The sequence below is a fragment of the Callospermophilus lateralis genome, chromosome 13 (assembly GCF_048772815.1).
Source record: "Callospermophilus lateralis isolate mCalLat2 chromosome 13, mCalLat2.hap1, whole genome shotgun sequence".
NCBI lineage: Eukaryota > Metazoa > Chordata > Mammalia > Rodentia > Sciuridae > Callospermophilus > Callospermophilus lateralis.
In genome coordinates this window covers 80,743,252-80,762,734 of record NC_135317.1, presented here as the reverse complement: position 1 = coordinate 80,762,734, position 19,483 = coordinate 80,743,252, and the positions used below count along the sequence as shown (strand labels likewise).

The 19,483-nt window shown below is 44.1% G+C and overlaps 1 protein-coding gene across 1 annotated transcript in view; it reads left to right on the top strand.

The window, feature by feature from the left end:
* The first annotated feature begins 1,771 nt into the window (after positions 1-1,771).
* LOC143412113 (maestro heat-like repeat-containing protein family member 7) overlaps positions 1,772-19,483 on the top strand; it is a 41,130-nt gene continuing 23,418 nt past the window's right edge. The window contains exons 1-11 of the mRNA XM_076872928.1: positions 1,772-1,970; positions 3,549-3,613; positions 4,050-4,172; positions 4,291-4,370; positions 4,741-4,870; positions 5,456-5,542; positions 9,846-9,953; positions 10,452-10,587; positions 11,331-11,419; positions 13,118-13,267; positions 16,537-16,691. Of these exons, the coding sequence (XP_076729043.1) occupies positions 1,772-1,970; positions 3,549-3,613; positions 4,050-4,172; positions 4,291-4,370; positions 4,741-4,870; positions 5,456-5,542; positions 9,846-9,953; positions 10,452-10,587; positions 11,331-11,419; positions 13,118-13,267; positions 16,537-16,691 (1,322 nt within the window). The remainder of the gene's footprint in view (positions 1,971-3,548; positions 3,614-4,049; positions 4,173-4,290; positions 4,371-4,740; positions 4,871-5,455; positions 5,543-9,845; positions 9,954-10,451; positions 10,588-11,330; positions 11,420-13,117; positions 13,268-16,536; positions 16,692-19,483) is intronic.

The following is a 19,483-nucleotide window of genomic DNA, read 5'->3' as shown; positions in this document are numbered from 1 at the left end:
TCTGGCTTTGTGACAGCCTCAGGTCTGGCTTGAGCTAGGCAGGATAGGAAGTGGTTAGAAATGAATGGCCAAGTTTCCAGCTCTTCCAGGCTGTTCCTGATACTCTTGGCTGCCCAGAGCAGAAGCCTCTGAGAAATATCCACTTCCCTGTGACTGGAGCATGCCTTCCCAGGGTGGTGAAGAAGGGGTCTCCACAAGCCCCTTCTCACCAAAGTGTCCACAGGTCTCCCTCCACCAGGGGACCACAAAGGTGGGGGTGGGAGCTCCAACTGGGATCACTTCTGAGGTCGCCCTGTAGGGGCCGCCAAGGATCTGGGAGCACAGCGCCCCCTGGAGCCACAGTGCCTGGAAGAAGCCTGTGCCCATGATCTGAGGTGCCCAGAGTGTCAGGTAAAAGCGGTCTCTGTTTGCCTGTCCCTTTCCAAAGCCACTGAAGGGCAGGGCACGAAGGGTCTAGGCAGATGGCTGTGGGCAGAGATGACTCTAGCCCAATCCTGGGTGCTTGGCCCTGGGGACCATGAGAATCTGTGGGTTTTAGGGGCCCAGCTCACTTAGGCCTGGGGTGCCCCATGTGGCAGGTTGGCAGGCTGGGAGGGGAGATAGCTCCCAGGTCTCTGGAGGAGTTGTGGGCATTCTGATCTCAGACCCGAACATCTTGGATGATGGGGGTTGGGGGCACTTGATTTTGTGTTTTATTTCCTTATTTTGCTATGCTGGGAATTAAATAAGGGCCTCACACATGCTAGGCAAGTCCTCTACCACTGAGCTGCATTCTCAGCACTTGATTTTGTATTTTGGACAATTGTTATAAGTTAGGCTCAGGGAGATTTTGACTATCAGGAAGTTCTCAGGGATGATCTGTGTGAGGAGGCAGCTCCCCAACAAGACCCTTAAAAGAGCTGGGTGTGGTGGCACAAGCCTGAAATCCCAGCAGCTTGGGAGGCTGAGGCAGGAGGATTGTGATTTCAAAGCCAGCCTCAGCAACTTAGTGAGGCATTAGCAACTCAGTGAGACTCTGTCTCTAAGTAAGTTATTAAAAAGGACTGAGGATGTGGCTCAGTGGCTAAGCACCCCTGGGTTCAATCCTCAGTACAAAAAAAACCCCAAACCCGCCTCGCCCCTAAAAGGCTGTAGACTAATAGAGACAAGGGAGGGCCCCACAGCAAAGCTTTTTTTTTTTTTTCCCCTTCAATGAAGATTGAACTCGGCTTGCTCTGTCACTGAGCTCCATCCCCAACCTTTTTTTATTTTTTATTTTGAGACAGGGTTCCACTAAGTTGCTGAGGCCAGCCTCGAACTTGCGATCCTCTTGCCTCAGCCTCTGAAGCCACTGGGATTGCAGGCATGTGCCACCACACCTGACACTAGCAAGGCTCTCCTAAAAGTAGCAGCCAGCCATGGGTTGTGCCAGTTTAGGGACCCGATTGAGCAATAGTTTATTCTTGGTTCACAATCAGATTTCCCTGGGTCATGTCTGAGAGGGGCAGACCACCTGTGGGGAACTTCTGCTCCCCTCCCATAGGGCGGAAGTGGGATTATGAACTTGGGGACAGAAGCCTTTAAGAGGAGGGGGCTTCTGGATTTTACCTTAAGACTCCCAGAGGCAGAGGGATGGATAAGATGAGCTGGAATCTCCCCTGAGGCAGATTTTTCCATGCAGGGAGATCCCTGAATGGAAGGCTCCTGGGCACGTAGGGATTAATCAGGGCTCTCCAGAGGGTCCTAGATCTTCCCATAGGAAAGAAAGGAGAACCTGGCAGAGGTACCCAGAATGGGCACTGCTCAGCCAATTCCTTTTCCCATAAATGACCAGGCTGCCTCCTGTGGCTTCACCTTCAAGTGCACACGCTGCATCTCTAGTTGCTGCTGCCTGTGCGTGCAGATGAATCCACATCACAGCAGGCGAAAATCAACCAGAGTAACCTTTGAGTCATCGTTTTTACAGGACTCTTGGAAGCCAGACATATCAGGTGAGCAGTTGGCCCGGGCCCGGGCTGCCTCTCAGATAACTGCAGCCGTTTAAAAGTGATGCTTCTTGGTTGGCCCTTGCTTGAAATGTCACTTAATGAGCACAAGTCTGCCTACGGATTCTGACTGCCCTTTTCCATAGCTCTAATCTCTGCAGGCCTATCCCTTTTGCAGGTTTGCCTCCATGTGTTGTCTGAGACTTTGGGTGAAAACCCACCTGGCTGACAGGTGCTCAGGAGGACAGCCAGAACAGATCGTTAGATACTACCTCTATGCCAACAGCCCCCCAACTCATGATATTTATAAACCAGATCTGCAGTCCCTGAATTCCAGGTTCATAAATCCAAGTGCCTATTAATGTCTGCACTTTGATGCCTAGTAGGCCTCTCAAAATTAACATGTTCCAGACTGAACACCTGCCTTGACTACCCAGCCGAGATCTGCTCCCCACATCAATAGAAAATCTTTTAAGTTTCTCAGCTTAAAAAAACAAAACAAAACAAAAACAAAAACAAAAACAAAAAACAAAAAAACAAAACCGGGCAGGGGATATACCTCAGTTGGTAGAGTGCTTGCCTTGCATGCACAAGGCCCTGGGTTCAATCCCCAGTACCACAAACAAATAAACAAAAACCCTTGACTTCCATCTTTCTCTTATACATCTGGTCCATCAGCTATTCATATCGATCTTCAAATTAGATACAGAATTCTGACCCCCGGTGTGAACCACATGGATCTCTCATCTGGGTTACCGTCACAGTCTCCTAATTGGTCTCCTTGGGGGAATTTAATTCATTGAAGATGACTCCTTACATACATTAATATACTTAATTCCACATCAGAATAGGTACTGTCATCTTTCCCATCGTTCAGATGAGGAAACTAAAGTAGAGAGAGTTTAATGAAGTCAAAGAGCTGAACTTTGATGTATCAAAGCAGTGTGATACTAGAGTGGTTGTGTTTAGCCCCTGGGCTTTGGCTTCAAACCCTATCCCAGGAGGCTCTTTGTCTGCTGGGTCATGAGGAAGGACCACAGTGTGAATCCAGGTCAGTTGCCAATGTTGCTTTGGGTCCCAGTACTGCTGTCACCTTTGTTCTTCTGACTCCACTTGGGGTGGACAGGCTCTTTTCCTATCCTCCGTCCCAACTTCTGTGTCTTTGCCCTGGTCACTGCTAGGCTATACCACCCTAGTTGAATAAGGAGGCTCCAAGGTTGACTCAGGGTTTTAAGACCATTCATGACTAGGAATTTCAAAGCCAGTCTAGGTCAGCCCCAGAAATTTGTGACCATTGCGGGTGACTTAAAGTTCTCTCCCTTCCCCACAGTCTTTCATCCCTGGCTATGTGTGATGTAAAAAAAATCTCTTGAACCCCCATCTGGGTGCCTTTCACCTTGGCTTCTGCGGGTCACATGAGTGGAGCTGTGCATGCCCTTACCTGAGAAGCAGGCTCTGGGACGGGGACCCATCCCATCTTGGTGATTTCTGAGCCTTCTTGGTGAAGGACTGGGGGGGATGGCTCTGTCTTCCTAGCTCTCCTGACACAATCGCTAACCTCCTCTCGACTACATCCTTTTTCAGGGTTGCGTGAATCAGAAAAAGAAGCCTATCAGTTGATACAGGAATGTCTAGGACAGGAGAATATGGTAAGGAATTCTCTGGAACTTTTTGAGAATTGAGGTCAAGAGTAGGAAAAAATGAGGACTCGTGCTTCCTTGGGTTTTGAGGACTAGTCCTGACTTGGAAGCCTCCTGAAATCCAGTCCTCGGTGCCTCTTGGTCTGGGGTAATCTTGATGGCCAGGCCATTAGACATGGGTGCTGGGCTCCGGCCTTGAGCTCCCATCCTGTAGGATGGATCTTTCTTATAGACCCCTAGCTCCACTGTCCCCAGAGAGATACAGAGGAGACAGGACATTGGTGAGCACCTGTGCGGGCTCTGGGACACGGTGCTGAGGAAATCAGGGGTGCACTCTATCGATTGGCTTACTAGATAAGAGTCTGGGCTGGGTGTGAGGGCAGAGCATGGGCCGAGGGCTGCAGGTGACTGGTTTATTGGTGGGAGTCTCTGTATTCTGTCCTAGTCCTTGGTCGACAAACTGAATTTCCTCAGTGCTGTGGAGACTTTGAGTGGTGCTGTGCATGTCCAGGCAGACAGCAATATGAACAACTACTTTCCCAAAAACATCCTGGCCAGGAAAATTGAGGTAAGAAGGACCCTACCTCTTCCGGGATTTGGTCATCCAGGGTAGAGGATGACAGGACAGGCCCACCAACTGGTATCCCTCTCTGAGGGGAATTCTTGTTTCTTCCTGGCCCTTCTAGTCATTGATCCTGGAAGAACCCCTAGAGACCTTGGACAACTTCGTGCGTCAGAAAGCAATGCTCTGCACTGTGGCCTTGAGGTTCCTCCCCTGCTGTCACTCTGCTGTCATGGCCCTGAGGGCTCTAATGTTGAGAACGTTTAGATTGGGAAGAAGGACAAGTCTTGGGAAATTGATTTTGGGGCTGTGGGTGGCAGGGCCCCACGGTTACCACCTTGGCTGGCCTTTGGGGATGGTGGGACTGTTCTTTGATTTTACTATATGAGGACAGTCTAGGGATGTCCCCAACAACCAGGACCCTTCTTTCCTGATAAGGGGATCATTGAAAAGTAGTCCACTCTTTTCCTGTACCTCAGAGAGAGCCGCAGAGTAGGTTTCCCAGAGGGTCCTGCAGACATGACCCAGCCTCTGATAGGATCGTGACCTTGTCTTTCCCCACCTCTCCCACCAGCCAGCTGAATCCGTCATTCTACTTATCCCAGAAGCTGGACCTGGCCAATGCTTGCATCTCCAGGGTGTTCCCTTTGCCACTCATCATGCCCAGCTTAGACCGAAAGGAGAGTGCTAGTCTCTACCTCCAGGTAATCCCCACCATGGCCTCCTGCTGGAGATGTTAGCTGATTTGTGGTCACCTCCTGTACTCTTAGCTCCCTGGTCTTCCTGACATAGAGCTCATGGCGGCATGGTGCTAAAGCTGCTCAGATCAAGGGCTGCCTCTATTATCCTCAGTTCTTCCCAGGAAGTGGCCTGGGATCCCATGCTAGCCACGTTCTCTCTCACAAGAGCTCCCATGACATCCTCCGTCTTAGGAGGAGACAGTCTGATAATAAAACCCAGGATTCTAAAGCATAACTGGCCGGTAGACTGCCAAATCTTCCCAAGGATTTCTGGTTTTAAAAACAGAAGTAACTCAATCTAACAGAAGGGGTCTCTAATGGTAAGAATCCGATGGGGGCTGCCTGTTGGGGAGGCCTGCCCAATGCCTACATTTCACTATTTGGCCTACAATGTAGGCTGGGCCTGGTCTTGTCTTCAGTGGGGCCAAGAAAGGTCAACATCAGGGAAGATGAGAGAGTAACTGTGTGTGAGAACATCCCTGGAGTGCAAAGGTGAGCTGGCACCCTCTTCCTTCCTCCTGTGCATACCCATGTCTCCTCATTTGTCAGACTGTCCAGGCCTTAGATGACATGATGCAAGCTCTTGTGATGGACAATATGAAGCCTGACATGCTCATATTGCAAAACTTCCTGGAGGTAAGTGGCTATCAAAACAGGGCAAACCAAATCCTATGTTGTTTCTAGGTCTCTGTGTTTGGGAGCAAAAGAGAGGAATGTGATGAGAGTCTGGGTATCCCTCTAGTCCAAAGATCATACCTTCTCAAACCTCAGCATGCCCAAGTGTGGCTTGAGGACAAATTCCTCTGTTTCCCCCCAACGTACTGTTCTGAGGATGATGTTTTGAGAACCACAGTCACCAGGATGAGGATCTGTTTCCCTCCAGAATTGGGCGGCGCATTGGAACTTTATACTAGTTATACCATTTATATCCTTGCTGGGCTTTAATCATTTTTAATGTCTCGTTATGTCTGCCCCCCCATCCCCATGCCCCCCGCCCCCCCCCCCCCGGCCAGTGCAGTACCTGTAACTGCCCCATGGAAAAGACCTCAGTGCTCACCCATCCTGGCTACCTCCTAGATCTGAGCTATTTTTTTAGTGTAGTGTCTCCAGGGAACACAAAGTACCAAGCTCTTCTTTAACTGTCTTTAGATCTTTTTTTTTTTTTTTCTTTCTACATGCCCTAGCATGGTTTTTTTTTTTTAATATTTTTTTAAGAGAGAGAATTTTTTTTAATATTTACTTTTTTAGTTCTCAGTGGATACAACATCTTTGTTGGTATGTGGTGCTGAGGATAGAATCCGGGCCGCATGCATGCCAGGCGAGCGCGCTACCGCTTGAGCCACATCCCCAGCCCCTCTTTAGATCTTTTCAAATGCTCTTAGTTATCACAAGTCACCATCTCCTGAGGGTGAGTTTGAGTTGGAGAAATAGTCTAGAGTCACTGGAAACCAATTTTCGTGAACAAGATGGTAACCAATTAGGATAAAGTAATTTTGTATAAAACATTACATGTGACTACAAATAAAAAGACAAGACTGTCCAGCTATCTTACAAAAAGACCTTGACCAGAGTTGTATCCAGAGGGGGAATTGATCTATATTTGGGTGAGTGACATAGTTCTTTGGAATGCATCATTTCTGGTATATTTGTTGAGAAGCATTTTTGTGGTTCCTAGGCAACCATTCCTGCAAGTGTAATAACAAATGCTCTGTTATTCTTGGAGTTCCTGGGGGATGGAGATGCTGAGCTCTGGTCCTGGTCAGGGTGGGGTCCTCAAGGGACCCATTGTTGAGGTTGTCAGTCTCCAGAGATAAATGGTACCCTGCAAAAGCTGCCCTTGAGACATGGAGGTGTAGCTCAGTGGTAGAACACTTGCCTGACACGTGTGAGATCCTGGGTTTGATCCCTAGCACTGGAAGGGAAGAAAAAAAAAAGAACCACATGAAACCATTTCTAACATTTCATAGAAAATATTGGGGGAAATAGATTTATCTTGATAAATGAAATTTAAATGATGAAATAGATTATTTTCATACATAGCCAAATTTGAATTGAATTATATTCACTACTTTGAGGTAATTCTTTAAAAAAAAACACATATGTATTTTAGACATAAATTTTTTCTACAAAATTACATAATAGCTTAATATGATATCATTTATTTCATTGTTGATTTTGCATGGCAGGATTAGAAAGAGGGTAATTTTTGCAAAATATTTGAGGGGTACATATTTTTGTTCCCTAAGGAACTTCATTAAAAAAAATTTTTTTCCTGTATTTGTAGATGGACAACATGCCTTTATCTTATTGTTTATTTTTTTTAATATGCTGCTAAGGATGGAACCCAGTGCCTCACACGAGCTAGGCAAGTGCTTTGCCACTGAGCTACAGCCCCAGCCCATGACCTTCATTTTTATTCTTCATTTTTTCATCTTTTAATTTACATCCAGTATAATAATAATAATAATCTTTTTTCAGTGTGGAATTCTGCAGATTTTGAGAAATATAGTCATGTAACCATAATCATAATCAAGCTGTAAAGCACCTCTGAATCCCTCATGACTTTTTTTTGTACCAGGGATTGAACCCAGGGGCACTCTACCATTTTGTTTTGTATCAAGGTCTTGCTAAATTGCCCAGGCTGGTCTCAAATTTGCAATCTTCTTGCCTCAGCCTCCTGGGTTGACAGGATTATAGGAGAGTTCCATGGCACCTGGCTCCCAAGACTTTTTGTAGTCAATTCCCTAACCTCAGCCTCTGTTTTGTCTCTGTAGTTTTGCCTTTCTATAAAAGCCTCTGAATAGAATTATACAGCATGTAGCCTCTTGAATCTGTCTTCTTTCATTTTCATCTCATAACGTGCTTGAGATTTATCTATCTTGTTATGTGTATCAAGAGTTGGTTCCACGGGCTGGGGTTGTGTCTCAAGCGGTAGCGCGCTCGCCTGGCATGCGTGCGGCCCGGGTTCCATCCTCAGCACCACATACAGACGAAGATGTTGTGTCTGCCGAAAACTAAAAAATAAATATTAAAATTCTCTCTCTCTAAAAAAAAAATTATAAAAAAAAAAGAGTTGGTTCCAGGGGGTGAGTGGGAGTGGGTGGGATTGTGGTTCAGGGGTAGAGTGCTTGCCTAGGATGAATGAGGCACTGGGTTTGATACCTGGCACTGCATAAAAAATAAATAAACAAATAAAATAAAGGTATTTACAAGTAAAAAGTATTTTTTTTTAAAAGAGTTCATTTCTTTTTTTTTTTTTTTAATAGTACATAGGATTGAACCCAGGGATTCTTAGTCAATGAGCCACATTCTCAGACTTTATTATTTTTTATTTTGAGACAGAGTCTTACTAAGTTGTCAAGACTAGCTGTGAACTTGTGATCCTCTTGCCTCAGTCTCCCTATCTGCTGGAATCATTGGAGTACCCAATTGCACATGGCCTTGATGCATATTAGTATCTCTTTGTGTTCTGTTGACTTGTTTGTATTTTGAGATGGGGTCTTGCTAGGTTGCCCAGACTGGTCTCTAACTCCTAGCTAGATTCTGGGGATCCTCCCACCTCAGCCTGGGACAATAGGCAAGTGCTACCATGCTGGGCTCTCTCCTGTTTTTTTTTTTTTTTTTCAATTTTCGCGGATACAACATCTTTTTTTTTTTTTTTAATTTTATGTGGTGCTGAGGATTGAACCCAGCATCCCGCGCATGCCAGGAGAGCGCGTTACTGCTTGAGCCACATCCCCAACCCCTACTGGATTGTTTTTAATGTTTGAATTTTGAAAGTTCTTTATGTGTTCTGGACATAAATCTTTTGTCAGATATGTGATTTGCAGACATTCCTTCCCATTTTGTGGCTTGCCTTCTTTGCCTAACTGCCCTTCGAAAAGCAGCCCTTCTTCTTTTTATTTTTGGTACCAGGGATTGAACCCAGGGGCACTTAACCGCTATGCACATCCCCAAGCCCTTTTTATATTTTATTTAGAGAAAGGGTCTTGCTGAGTTGCTTAGGGCCTCACTAAGTTGCTGAGGCTGGCTTGAACTTGTGATCCTCCTGCCTCAGTCTCGTGAGCTGCAGGCATTACAGGTATGCGCCACTGTGCCCGGCTCCATCTTCATTTAGATGAAGCTCATATTGTTAGTTTTTTCTTATATGGTTATGATTTTGAGGTGTTATCTAAGAAATTTTTGCCTTATCTAAGGTCTCTCAAGAGAACTTGCCTTATCTAAGGTCTCTTTTCTTCTAGAAGCTTATAATTTTAGACCTTAAGTTAGCATCTGTGATTAATTCTGAATTAATTTTTTATTGGATGTTTGGTATGAATGGTGGTTCACTTTACTTTCTCTTTTTCCTTCCTCTTTCCCCTACCATCCCCCTCTTTCTTTTTCTTCTTCCTCCTCTTCTTCTTCTCCTTTCTCTTCTTCTTTTGGTCTATGAACATCCTTGGCTGGGAGAAAGGCCCCTGTCATGCAGCTATGATTCAGGACACACTTTTCCAAAAGTTTGCACCAAGCAAGTTACTATCTATAAAATACTTACCTCTGTCTCTATTGTTATTAGTGTCCAAAAAAATCGTGTCTCTGAATCTTATCCTTCAGAGACCACCCCACTCCTGCCCCTGGCCCAGTAGGTGGGGTTTGCATAGACATGCTTCTAAGAGAACACCACTTCCCCACCTTTTCCCCTCTCACTCTGCTTTGTAATTCGACCTTGAAGGTGTGGCTGTTTTTAAACATCCCTGTAGGAGGAGACTCAGAAGGTGATGGTGAAGTGCCAGAGACCCTTAAACATACCCTTGCTTTGCCAAGTTCATGGGTCTGTGCACTCTGGCACCTGCCACAGCTCCCCTGGTCTTTTGGCAGTCATGGATGTGGTCTCAAGACAAGGAAGGCAGGGAGCAGCACTCCCATGGAAATGTTGACCTGTCTCTTTGTTCCTATCCAGATGATCCTGCCTTGGGTAACACTGTCAGACAAAGTGCATGAGCAGACCCGGGCCTTGGGCACTATTTCCCGGTTGCAAAGATTTATTTGCAATTTCCCTGAAGTGTTGGTGAGTGCTTGGAGTAGGGTATGAGGCAGACACAGGGGGCCCTGCTTCTCTGCCTGTGTGGCACCTGATTGAGCCCAGGGCTCATCAGGGGGTAACCAGAGAGCTGGCAGTCAGAGTGCCTCCTGCCTTTTTTTTTTTTTTTTTTTTGCATTAGTGCCTTTTCTATTACAGTGAAACAAGTCACTTCTTTGTCTGGTTTGCCCTGAACCCACTTAACCAGCCATATCTTGGCCTTGTGGGGGACCTTGACCTAGATAGCTGGTTTGAGGCCCCAGCTGCTCACTGACTAATGCACTTGGGCCTCTGGCTGTCCCTTACCTGGGTGCTGATTACAAAGGTTTTTCTTGGCCAGGACAGAGTGTGGAGCTGGGGAGGGGAGGGTGCACATACAAGTGAATGGATTAGTGATGAGGAGGGGAAGGTAGGCTGGGTGGGTCCTGGTAGGGAGAGGCTTCTTTCTGGATGGTGGGGAGGTAACCAGTTTGTTCTCCCTGGCAGCATATGACGCTGTTCTCCATGAGCGGGAAGCTGATGGGCATCCTGGGCCTCATGTGCGTGAACTCCAACCAAGAGATCAGCATGGAGGCGTCGGAGGCATTGCATTACTTGCTCAAAATCCTTGCGCTTCAGAGAGGTAAGCCACCTGATTGCAGCTATGGGGACCCACTGAGTAACAAGAGCCAGCAAGCCGTGTTGAGCGTGTGCCTATGTTCTGTCAGATACCCGCAAAAGGCAGTTCCCCCTTGCAGTGGTGTTGGAGTAAATATGCCACATGGCCCCAAGACCAGGAAGCCATTACAAGTAGATCTGGAAACTGTCTGGATGAGCTTCAATCCTATTGCTGATGTCCTAAACTTGTAGCCAGCCGCCTATAGGACCTACTTGGATTCTCAGAATTTCCTGGTTGTCTCATCCCTACTGCTAGGCAAGAGATTCAGAAAATAAGCACACTTTCTCAAGGAACAAATTTAGGGATCCTTAGTTTAGCCCCTCTCTGCCCTACGAATGCTAGAGATATAGATACATACACGGAAGTGCCAAGGGAATTTGCAAAAATCTCCCCAAAAGAGTTTCAGAACCTGGCTTCTTGTGATTCAGTAGGGGAGCACTTTGCTCAGCACACAGGAGTGGGAGCGGTCCACATTCCGGCATGTTGCAGGAGCGGTGGCTGAGAGTGGACCACATTGAGTCCCCAGCCACCTTCTCCCTCCACCCACCGGCTTGGTGCTAGGGAACTCTCTCGTTGTGTTGGACAAATGTTATTTCCCCCATTTATCTCTGTTCCTCTCTCTGAGGCTTGAAGGGAGAACAGGAGAGTTTGTCTTGCTTTTTCCCTGTTAAGGGACTGCCCCCCTTAATTGCCATTTTTGATTGAAGGTGTAAAGCAGAAGATAGAGATTGTCCTGAGGGACTTACAGAAGAATTTCCGTGGGGAGTGGATGACCAGCCTGCAGGACCTCACCTTGGTAATCTTCACTTTCTGCTCTGCATGGGATGCTTAGGAGGGACATGTCCACAAGGAACAGGAGCCCTGGGGAGAGCTTATGGAGAGCCTGGGTGGGCCGCTGAGGAGTCATCCCCCACAGATGGGAGTGTCTGCAAAGTTCAAGTTCTCACAGACAGTGAGAACAGTTCTCACAGACAGTAGGCTGGAGGCATAAGGCCCAGTCCCCTAGCTGCACTAGAGTCGACTGAAGTTTGAGGTCATAAGTCGAGTTTTTAAAAAGAAGTATTATCTCAGAAGGGCGCAATGGTGCATGCCTGTAATCCCAGTGGCTCGGGAGGCTGAGGTAGGAGGATCATGAGTTCCAAGCCAGCCTCAGCAAGTTAGCGAGGCCCTAAACAACTCAGTGAGACCCTGTTTCTAAGTGAAATATGAAAAAAGGGCTGGGGATGTGGCTCAGGGGTTAAGTGCCCCTGGGTTCAATCCTGGGTGCCAAAAAAAAAAAAAAAAAAGCATCATCAACCTGGTTGGTTCCACCTGAAGATTGTCTCCATGAGCCTTGACTAGTGGCCTGGCTTTAGCTCTGTTCCTTAGCAAGAGTGCATTGATTGTCTTAAGCACGATGTCCTCAGGTTCAGTCATTCAAGTCATTCCAGCCAGAATCCAGGAGAACAGTCCTTTGTTCTCTCCTCTCGTGCTCTCTATGTCCTGATCTGCCTTCTGCGCAGCTCTCAAATCTACTCCCTCTGCCCAGCCGCACCCTGGCTATTCTGATTCAGTCCACCTGCATCTCTTGCCTGGGTCATTGCCGCAGCCTCTTACTTACCGATTGCCCTGTTTCCAGCCACGCCCCATCGCACTATTTCCTAGGCTACAGTCAGAAAACTATTTCTAAAATACAAACTCCATCGTATTATTCCCCTCGGACTGTGCACTAACTTCCTATCGTACTTACTAAAGTCTGACATTCCTCCTGAGCTGGTGCCTGCTTTAACAGTCCTGCCTCATCCTGTCTCAACTCTCCTTCTCCACCTGCTCAGGTACCTGAGAAGGACACAGTAATTGGATAGATTTCCTCTCCATACAACTCCTTTGCACATTCTGTTCCCTCTGTCTGGAACTTTCCCCACTGATATGGACTCCAGGAAACCTTCTCTAACCTGCTCAGTCTAGCTTCAGTGCCCCCCATTTCTCACACTGCCCTGAAACTGCCTCTTTTGCTCGTCCTGACTGATGCTCAATCCCTTGAGGCCAAGGGCATCAGTGTCCTGTTCTTAGTCACTCTCAGCTCCCGGCAATAGAACCAGGCACAGAGTTAGTTGGCACCACTATTGTTTGGGTGAAAATGACCATCACATAGATGTGTAGAATCAGAGACAAGAGGCCTGGTTGCTTTAAGTAAGAGTTATCCTTGCTTGGGTAAACTCCCCAGACGTCAGAATTCATTTCCTATAGACTTGTTTACCAATTGCATTCCAAATTCAAAATAGAAATGCCTTTGGCATTGTCCTCTGCACCACATTGTCTGGAGCAGTGTTTCTTCCCAGGGACTCAAAGAGGGTGGCATTCTGGAGCTTGACCTTACACCACAGAATAGCCAGACACAGGTGAGGGCCTACCTCCACTGGACCCTGGTTGGCTGGCCTTTCTGGAGGCCAGAGGCTTTGGGGCAATCCCAGAGTGAGATCCTGGCACTGTAAAGACAGCTGTTTTCCTTCAGTTCTTTAGGAAATACCTGACTCCCATGGAGAGAACCGATGTGATCATGGTGGCCCTGGAGGCCATGAACAGCACCAACAGGCAAGACATCCTCGCAGCCTCCAAGGTGTTAAAGATGATCCTGAAGTACAGTATTCCAGAAATTGGGAAGGTAGCATCTCTGTTGGACTTAATGATTCAAGGTCTATTTAAGGATTCTTCCTTTCTGTTCTGTTTTGGGTCTTTGTCTGTTTTATTTTCTACCAGCTTGAGTTGAAGGAATCTCAATCCTTTAACCCAAAGGGGAAAAGACTAAATGAAGACTAGTTTGTGGTTGTACAAAAGGGATTTTTCAGTGGCAAGAGGTGATCATCAGGCCTGAACTTCTACCAGGAAGGGAAGAATCCAGTCAAAATTATAGCAGAAGACTTCTCTGAGTTCTTAGGACCACGAGGGACTCAGGCATCCCATCTGCTTCCTGACAGTGTTCATGGGTTAGGTTTGTAGATGGCTTCTTCATTCAGATGGGAGAATATACACAGGGTCAAGGCCAGGAGTAGATATATACAGGTATTCCTCAAATGACAATGGGAATATATTCCCATAAGCCCATCATAAATTTAAAATGCTTAAAGTCCAAAATGCATTTAATCCATTCAGAACATCCTGGCTTAGCACCACAGTGCACTGTGGAGTGTTGATTGTGTCCCTTTATGACCTGGTGGCTGATTGGCTGACTGATGGCTGCAGCTTGCTGCTGTTGACCAGCATCAGGAAAGGGTAGCATTTCCCATATCACTGTCTCAGGAAAAGAGGAACATTCAACATTCAAAGTACGGTTTCTACTGAATGTAAATCACTTTTATGCCATTGTCAAATTGAACTATAATATCCAGGACCGTGTGTGTGTGTGTGTGTGTGTGTGTGTGTGTGTGTGTAAACTTACGAGACACTGAAATGAATGTGAAGTGAAATAAAAAGACCCCTTTGTTTTACTGAGATTTAAAACAATCTTAGGGACTGATGGAGGTATTGTCATTCATTATGTGTGTTTTCTTTTTTCCACTTTTTTTTTTTTTGTGGTGCTGAGGATTGAACCCAGGTCCTTGTACATATGAGGCAAGCACTCTACCAACTGAGCTATATTTCCAGCCCTCTCCACTTTTTTTTTTTATTGGTGCATTATAGTTGTAAATAATAACGGGTTTTGTCATTACATATTCCCCATACACACCCTATAATCCCTCCCCAGCACTTCCCCCTCCCTCCTCACCTCCCACCCTCTGGTTCCTTTCCTCTGTTCTACTGAGGATTCACTGTCATTTAAATGGCCCAACCCACACCTCTGCAGCTCAAGACACTTCCATGGCAGTTCCTGTTAGCAGTTTCTGGATCTCAGCCTGTGCAATTTCCAGGCCTGGCGTCAGTACAGACTACTGATGAGCCCTTAGAGTTGACACCGCAGGTCAACTCCGACTCCTGCTGGACTCTTGGAATCCCTTGTAGAGCCCACTGGCCCATGAGCAGCCAGACTGCTGAAAGCAGTATCGATAAGCTCATTACTTTAAATTGTAGCTCATTTATTGCAAACTACTTATTTAAAAAAAAATATTAATTATTTTTATTTGATAAAATTATATATGTTTATGGTATGCAACATGATTTTTTTTTGTGTGGGGGGGTGTATACTGGAATTGAACTCAGGGGCACTTAACCACTGAGCCACATCCCCAGACTATTTTATTTTTTATTTTGAGATAAGGTTTCACTAAGTTGCTTAGGACCTGGCTAAGTTGCTGAGGCTGACCTTGAACTTGTGATTTTCCTACCTCAGTCTCCCTGAGCTGCTGCACTTACAGGTGTGTGCACCATGCCCAGCTCATGATGTTTTGATACATTTACATTGGAGAATGGCTAACTCAAGCTGATTACCTACCCATAGATAGCCTACTATCTATGAGAACTTGAACTTTGGAGATAACTCCCATCAATTCGCATACTTTTTATTTGGATGAGAACATTTAACATCTATTCCCTTAGCATTTTTTAGTATGTAATACATTATTACTAGTCACCGTGTTCTATAACAGATACACTGCACTTTTATTTCTCTTAAATGAAATTTTGTTCCCTATGACCAACATCTTTCCCCCACCCCCACCCCCGCCCCAGCCCCTGGCAACCACCATTCTCTTCTCTGCTTCTGTGAGTTCAGTGTTTCATATTCCAATGTAAGGGAGATAATGTAGTGTTTGTCTGGCTTTTTCCCCTTAGCGTAATGTCCTCCAAGTTCACCCATGAAGTTCAAATGGTGAAGTTCCTTCTTTGTTGACTGGATAGTATTCCATGGAATATGTACACCACATTTTCTTTACTCCTTCTTCCGTTGAAACACATAGTTGTTTCCATATCTTGGTTATTAGGAATAGTGTTGCCATGGACATGGGGGTTTAGATGTCTCTTCAACAAATTGACTGGATTCTCTTTGGTTGTAGACCCAGTAGAGGGACTGCTGGGCCATCTGGTAGTCTTATTTTTAATTTTTTGAGTCCCTTCCATACTATTTGTCACAACAGCGGTATCAATTTATGTTCTCATCAACAGGGTATAAGGGTGAGTTGCTTTTAAGAAGTTCTATCTTTTGGTGAACTGAAATCTACATGCCCATAGTTTGCAATCCCTGTCCTAACTTTGCCTACTGGGGTTTTGAAGAATTCAGTTAATATTCAGATTTCACTAATACGAGGTGCCAAGCACTGTGCTAGCCTCATTTACATGCTACTTTATTAATCCTTACAGCAGGTTTGTGAGGAAGTAATGGTTTCACTTTCGGAAATGGGGACAGCTCAAAGAAGCGATGAGCCTTAGTAACGGAAGTTTATTGAGCAGCTATTATGTGACAGGTACTATTCCAACCACTTTAGAAGGGTTAGCTCAGAACCACTTAGGTAGGTAAGATTGTTCTTATTTTCTGAGGACATGAATTGCAGGGAGGATGAAAACCCAGCCTGAGGTTCCCCGGTAAGTTCAGAGATAAAATTCAAATTCAAGGGGTATGGTGAGTCCAGGGTCCATACTATGAAGCTGCCTCTGCGCCACACACCAGGAAACTGCAAGGACTACCCTTCCCTTCCTCCTTAATAGTCCTTAGATTTTTGAAGGCAAAAATCTGACTTCCTTTCTCCAAGTCACTCACCCTCAGCCTCTTCCTTCTTTCTTCATGATATGGCTTCCAAATGAGGTCAAGGTCATCTTTCCCTGGCTGCTATTTGCTCCTCTTAAAGTCAAAGGGATCAGGTGGTCCAGGGCAGAGTGCAGCAGGACAGTGACATCCTCTCTCCACTCTGTGTACATGTTGTGTGCAGTCCCACACCCTGTGTGGGTACCTGCACCGAACTGGCGGTGTGCGTTCAGAAAGAGCCTCCTTTCCTATCATTCCAGGTGTCGGAAATCATCGAGTACATTTACTTCCACATGTACCACATCACAGAGTCCACCACCCAAAGCACCATCAGGAGGATCCTTTACCTGCTGGTCCAGTCCTACACCGATGAGGTTATCCTGACGCTGTTTAAGATTATGGATGAGTCACAAAAGTAAGTGTTATTCACTGCAGTGTTCAGATGTTCACATCTTTTACCTATTTTCCTCCTCCTCTCTCTTTTTGGTACCAGGGATTGAACCCAGAGGTGCTCAACCATTGAGCCCCACCCCCAGACTTTTTTATATTTTATTTAGAGAAAGGATCTCACTGAGTTGCTTAGGGCCTCACTAAGTTGCTGAGGCTGGCTTTGAACTCACAATTCCCCTGCCTCAGCCTCCTGAGCTGCTGGGATTATAGGCTGTGCCACTGTGCTCAGGTCCTTTACCCATTTCTCAACTTTTAAAAAAAATTAAATTATTCATTTATTCTAATCTAATAGATTAGTTTGTTTTCTTATTGAGAGTTCTTTTTGTATTCTGCATGCAAGCCTTTGGTCAGAGACATAAGTTTTCAAACATTTTCCCCATTTTGTGGATTATCTTCTTATTCTCTTAAGAGTACATTTTTTTTAATATGGTAAAGTCCAATTTATCTTCTTCTCCCTGTATTGGTCATATTTAAGGTCACAGAGATTTCCTTCCATGTTTTCTTCTAGAGATTTTATACTTCCGTGTTTTATGTTTATGATTCATTGTTAGTTTTTTCTTATAAAGTGTTAGGAATGGGTTGAGATTCAGTTTGTTGTACATAGCTGTCTGATTGTTCTAGCACCACTTGTTGAAGACACTAACCTTTCTCCATTGAGTTGCTTTTGTACTTCCATCAAAAATCACTTGACTATATTTGTGTAGGTCTATTTATGAGCTCTCACTTTTGTTTCATAGATCAATCCAGTTTATATCTTAAGTCTTGGAATCAAGTAGTATAAATTCTCCAATTTTGTTACTCTTTTCTAAAATTGTTTTTCCATCTAAATTTTGTAATTTATACGGTATTATTATTTGTTTTAAAAAATATTGGTGGTATTTTTTAAAAGAGATTGTGTTGTATTTTGATAAATATGAGGAAAATTGTCATTATTAAGTCTATGATCCATGAATGTGTCTCTCCATTTACATTTTAAAAATTTCTCTCATCCCTCCTTTGTATTTTTCAGCATATATATCTTGCAAATAAATGTTAGTTAAGAATGTTAGTTCTAGGGCTGGGGTTGTGGCTCAGCAGTAGAGTGTTCTCCTAGCACATGCAAGGTGCTGGGTTTGATCCTCAGTACCACATGAAAGAAAGAAAGAAAGAAAGAAAGAAAGAAGGAAGGAAGGAAGGAAGGAAGGAAGGAAGGAAGGAAGGAAGGAATTTTAAAAAAAGAATGTTAGTTTTATATCTAAGTATTTTCTATGCAACTGTAAATAGCAATTAAATAATTTTTAAATGTTTCAATAGTTTATTACTAGTATATATAAATAACATTGATTTTTGTAAATTGACCTTATATCCTGTAATCTTGCTAAACTTATTAGTTGTTGGAGCTTTTTTTGTAGATTCATTGGGATATTCTACATAGAAAATCATGTCACCTATAAATAGAGAGAATGTTTAGTTTTTTCTTTCCAGTTTATATTTTTTTTCTTGCTTTATTGCACTAACTATGACTCCTAGAAAAACGCTAAGTAAGAATAGTGAGGGTAGACATCTTTGCCTTCTTCCCCGTCTTACAGAGAATTTTTCACCATAAAGTATGATACTTGCTGATAGTTTTTTTGTTTTTAAATCTTAATGTCCTTTGTCAGCTTAAGAAAATTCCCTTCTATTTCTAGTTTTTGAGAGCGTTTATCATGAATAGAGATTAAAGTTAGGGTTTTTTTTTTTTTAATTGCATCTATTGAAATGTTGTGTAGTTTTTTTTTTTTTTTCATTGTGTTAATATGGTGAATTACATTTTTTGACTATGGAACCATCTGCCTTTCTGAGGTAAACCCCATGTGGCTAAGATGTATTATCTTCTTTAGGTATTTCTGGGTTCAATTTGCTATTTTATTGAGGACATTTTCATGGGGGATATTGGTCTCCCTCCCTCCCTATCTCTCTTTCTCTCTCTCTTTATTATATATCTTTGTCTGGTTTTGCTTGTGGTATTATTGAACTCAGAAGATTGTTTTGGAAGTATTCTCTTATCTTTTGTATTTTGGATGAGATTTTATAAAATTGGTAAAATTTTCTCTGTATGTTTGGTAGAAATCGTATAGAATTTTATTTGTTGAAAGTTTTAAAATTATAAATTGAAAAAATTTAGGGTCATTCAGACTATTATTTTGTACTGATTTGTTCTTTTTTTTTTTTTTTTTTTTTTTTTTTTTTTTTTTGGTGATACTGGGGATTAAATAACTCAGGGCCTCATGCAGGGTAGGCAAGCACTATACCACTGAGTTACATCCCCAGCTTTGCTCATCTTTTGAAAAATGATAATGTAAATCATTTTTAAGTATTTATTTTTTATAGTTGGATACAATATTTTTATTTGATTTATTTTTATGTGGTGCTGAGGATCAAACCCAGGGTCTTGCACATGCTAGGCAAGTGCTCTACCACTGAGCCACACCCCCAGCCCGAGAATGTAAATTATTAATTTAAAAGATTTCTTTCTTTCTTCTTCTTTTTCAAAATAAGCATTTGGGGTGTGGGGATGTAGATCAGCGGTAGGACACTTGCCTAACATATAGGAGGCCCTGGGTTTGATGCCCTGTACTGAAAGAAAAAAGCATTTCATGTTTTTGGATACTACGGGTTGAACCCAGGGGTGCTTAACCACTGAGCCTCGTATAATATAAATAATACATTATAACCCGGACAGTTGTATTTTTTATTTTAAGACAGGATCTTGCTAAGTTATCTAGGTCCTCGATAAGT